The sequence below is a fragment of the Cebus imitator genome, unplaced genomic scaffold (genome assembly GCF_001604975.1).
Source record: "Cebus imitator isolate Cc_AM_T3 unplaced genomic scaffold, Cebus_imitator-1.0 Scaffold42, whole genome shotgun sequence".
Taxonomy (NCBI): domain Eukaryota; kingdom Metazoa; phylum Chordata; class Mammalia; order Primates; family Cebidae; genus Cebus; species Cebus imitator.
Genome location: NW_016107357.1, coordinates 8347913 through 8352612, shown reverse-complemented (window position 1 = coordinate 8352612; position 4700 = coordinate 8347913). Strand labels below are relative to the sequence as shown.

General features: G+C 38.8%; 1 protein-coding gene across 1 annotated transcript in view; it reads right to left on the bottom strand.

The window, feature by feature from the left end:
* SRP9 (signal recognition particle 9) overlaps window positions 1–4700 on the bottom strand; it is a 12087-nt gene that overhangs the window by 4514 nt on the left and 2873 nt on the right. Inside the window, exon 2 of the mRNA XM_017526426.2 lies at window positions 1087–1153. Within this exon, the coding sequence (XP_017381915.1) occupies window positions 1087–1153 (67 nt within the window). The remainder of the gene's footprint in view (window positions 1–1086; window positions 1154–4700) is intronic.

The window sequence follows — 4700 nt, the reverse complement described above, 5'->3', positions numbered from 1 at the left end:
CACTCTGGGATGGGCATTGTGGCTCATGTGTGTAATCCCCAGCAACTTGGGAGGCTGAGTGGCAGGACTGCTTGAGGCCAGGGGTCCAAGACCAGCCTGGGCAACATAGCGAAATCCTATCTCTAAAAAAATTTTTTTAATTAAAAAAATCCCCAGATTTCTGACAAGGTGGAAAATAATGCAACCAAAGGTACGAACAGAAGGAGGAGCTAGTTTAAGAACAGATGATAAACTCCACTGCAGACAAGTGAATTTTGAGGGTATGTGAGATATATATGCTAGTCAGAAAGTCAAATATGAGCTAAACACACATTTGCAAATAGACAGAGATAGATGTAATATTAGACTCAGCTAAATGGAGTGCTCTAGAAGAAGCTATATGAAAGGACAACCAAGGACAGACTCCTAGGAAAGCAAATATATATGGGGCACATCAAAGAAATAATCAGCAAAGAAGAATGAAACAACAGAAACACAGAATAGTAAGGCCAAGATAAAACAGAGCCACAAATTGCAAAATAATTATTTCTATGAAAGAGTGGTGTTCAGTATCAAAAGCAGCAAGGAAATCAAATAAGATATGAATAATAAGACCACTGGGTTTGAAAATAAAGGAGCTGCTGATGTGCTCTCACAAAGGGCAGTTTCAGTAGAATACAACATGCAGAAAACAGATGGCAGAGGGTTAAGGAATGAATGGGAATGTCAGGAAGTAACAAGAGTGAGCAGATCAAGGACAAGAATAAAGCCTGCAACCTGTGTTCAAACCCTGTCATTTACTTCTTATACATCAAAAAGGAAACTTTTACTTCCTGACATCCAGTTTGGTCTCCATGTTCCTGTTGCTTAAGGTCTGAAGACAGCACTTATTAAACAACACTTGACATAATTCATTAATAAAGCAGGTTAAATTATTTTCTGAGGGTCTACAAAAGTAGCTGTTAGAATGAGGTTCTTCATTTTGGAATGAAATGCAAAATAAGCATCCTAATGCGTAATCTGCATAAATTCTAAGTAAATAATTTCAAACAAATAATTAACTCGAACAAATCTGAAAGTATGCAATAAATAAAAATATATACTTACAACTAAATCATCTGTTACTTTAATACACAAGTTTCCATCGGAATGCCTGTATTTGAGAACCACACGTGTCTTCATTAAAAATACATATTTAGAAACAGTGAAGACAGATGACATTTCTCTCTCTCTCTTTTTTTTTTAATAGAGACAGGGTTTCGCCGTGTTGGACAGGCTGGTTTCGAACTCCTGACCTCAAGTGATCCACCCGCCTCGACCTCCCAAAGTGCTGGGATTACAGGCGCGTGCCACCGTGCCCAGCCAACATTTCTCTTAAACAATTTAGTCTTCAGGTAGGCGGAAAAGGGTCCTTTTAGAATAAATACCCCCATATATCTAAAGGCATTTTTACTCTAAACTAAACTGAAATGAGGTAAGAAAAAAAATCAGCTATTTTAGTTCATTCCTTTGCTATAATTTATTTTTTAAGACTTAAAAAAGTGGCCCACACCTGTAATCCCAGCACTTTGGGAGGCCAAGGTCGGTGGATCACAAGGTCAGGAGATCGAGACCATCCTGGCCAACATGGTAAAACCCTGTCTCTACTAAAAATACAAAAATTAGCTGGGCATGGTGGCGGGTGCCTGTAATCCCAGCTACTTGGGAGGCTGAGGCAGGAGAATCACTTGAACCCAGGAAGCAGAGGTTGCAATGAGCTGAGATCTCACCACTGCATTCCAGTCCAGGCAACACAGTGAGACTCTGTCTCCAAAAAAAAAAAAAAAAAAAAAAAAAAAAAAAAAAAAGACTTTAAAAAGTTAGACTTTTTATTTGCAGCTAGTTTGAAAAGAGATGTACTGAACATTCTCAAAACACATCCACATTCAGGTAATGTCTGTGAGACTTACAAGGTGGCATTTCTTGCCAGTAAGAATATACACCAATACACCTAGCCACAGAGGAATGACAGGAAAAGGAGAAAAAAAAAACATTTGGCAGAAATGGCTAGTTAAAAAGCCCAAATCCATCCCCCAGAAAACAGTGCAACTCACACTTTTCATTTTTCCATGGATCTTAGGAAACGGATTCAGACTAAAATATTCAGCAAAATCGGGTCTTAATCACGAAAGCAGAATATGATGCATTATTACATAAAAGCAGAATTCTGCCTTGAAAAGAAGTCCACCAACAACTTTTCCAAAAACCAGAATAACTCCTATACTGAGTGCCATGTTACAAAATACTTTATGTTCAATATTCTACAGATTGCCAAGGCATTTAGATACTAGCATGTTCCTATAAGACATCTTCCAAGAACACTTCCATGAACATTATTTTTTTCTTTCAGTGATGGATTCAAGCACAGTGTATTGCAGCAGTTTTTCCCTAACCAGTATCAGTAACTCTTGTTTAGCTAGCTGTTTTAAAAACTGCTAAGTGGCCAGGTGCGATGACTCATGCCTGTAACCCCAACACTTTGGGAGGTCAAGGCGGGCAGATCACAAGGTCAGGAGTTCCAGACCAGCCTGACCAACGTGACCAACATGGTAAAACCCCGTCTCTACGAAAAATACAAAAATTAGCCAGGCATCACGCACCGGTAATCCCAGCTACTCCAGAGGCTGAAGCAGGAGACTCACTTGAACTCAGGAGGCAGAGGTTGCAGTGAGCCGAGATCGTGCCAGGGCACTCCAGCCTGGCAACAGAGTGAGACTCTGTCTCAAAAAAAAACAATGAACAACAAAAAACAACAACAACAAAAAGAAACTGCTAAGTATCTACACTTCAAAACAGAAACATAATTGTAAAATGGTGACAATCTAGCACCAGGGGCCTCAAGACCATTCTGGAAACGAAATAAAAAGGGCTAATGGAACTATAATCTAGAGCTTTCCCCAATAAGGTCTTTGCACTCCTGAGATTGAAAAAAAAAGTTACATCACTGTATGCCATTTGTCTGGGTGAAGGTGGAAAAGGAACTCATCAAGCAGTTAAGCAGATATAAGTAGTAGTAACTAGGTTAATTATCTTTAGAATACCTGATTCTATTTACTGATCTAGTAAATTGTTTTACGTATTTTAAAAATTGAGTTCTCTAGAAACGAAACAAACTTAAAAACATACTAAGCATGAACTACTGTGTGAAGTTTTAACTCTCAGTTAAAGGAACACTCACTGGTTTCATTAGGAGAAAGGAGTTAAAAGGCCAATCATACTATAAGGGGGGCCATTTGCTAATTTAGAGGGGCCTGAGTCACTGTGTCAGATGCTATAAAGAAAAAGAAATCAAGGTTCTTGCCCTCTTTGAATCTAACCAATTAAAATAACCAAAACACAAGGACAAAATGAATTAAGCCCTTTAAAGGTATATACAGATAAAATGTAAAGAGAGAAAACAAGCAATTTAGACTGGGAAAAGGGAAAGTCTAAAAAAGGAGGTGGCTTTGAAAATGCCACTTTTTTAAAGCTGATAGAAGAAGGTAGAAGAAAGGCTGAAAAACCATTCTGAAGAAGAATTCATACTCTTTCATGAGACTAAGAGTTGAAGATCATGAAAATGGTGAGATGAAGCCAGAAAGATGAGATGGGTCAGACTGCGACTGGGAGTTGGAACTATACCCAGTTACTAAAGAAGAACCAGTTTTTAAGCAGGAGATGAAGAATTCAATTTTTGTTTTTCAGATAGTTGTGGCAGGCGTGTTTGGGAACTAAAAAGGCTGACAAACCAACAAAGAGGTTATCACACAATCCAGTGGTAATGCTATCTTCAATTATAGCAATGTAAGAGAGAGCGGTAAAAAAATACTGAGTATAATGAACAGGCTAAATGTGTTGGGGAGAGAAGACAGAGCATTTTGGAAAACAGCTTCCAGAGTCCTGACAAAATTTCCTCTTTAGCCCTGGCAGAAACAGAATGGACTTGGGGTTCAAAGGCCTGGGTCCAAATTTCAGCTTTATCTCTTAGGAAACTAGGCAAACTGGCTGGGTGTGGTGGCCTAAGCATGTAATCCCACCACTTTGGGAGGCCGAGGTGGGTAGACGATCTGAGATCAGGAGTTCCAGACCAGCCTCGCCTGCATGGCGAAACCCCATCTCTACTAAAAATACAGAAATCAGGTGGATGCGATGGCGCACGCCCATAATCCCAGCTACTCGGGAGGCTGAGGCAGAAGAATCATTTGAACCTGGGAGGCAAGGGTTACAGTGAGCTGAGATTGTGTCACTGTACCCCAGCCTGGTCGACAGAGCAAGACTTCATCTCAAAAATAAACTTAAAAAATAAAAAATAAAATAAATAAAAACTAGGCAAGTCATTTAACATAACTAAAATAATTCATTTATATACTTTGATGGGTTGCTATAATTGTTCGTGTATTATGTATAAATATATGTAAATAAACATGTATTTAATGCCTATTACATATTAATTATACATATAAATATATGTAAAATGCCCATGATGTAGAAGGCACTCCAAAAAACTGTTAACTTTTCCCTCTACACTCATCCTCTCCTCTCTAAATGTATTAGTCAAGCCAGGTGCCACGGCTTGGGCCTATAATCCCAGCTACTTTGGAAGCTGAGGCAGGAGGATTATTTGAGGCCAGGATTTGAGACCAATCTGGGCAACACAGCAAGACTACCATCTTTAAAAACAAATTTTTTTTTTTTTTTTTTTT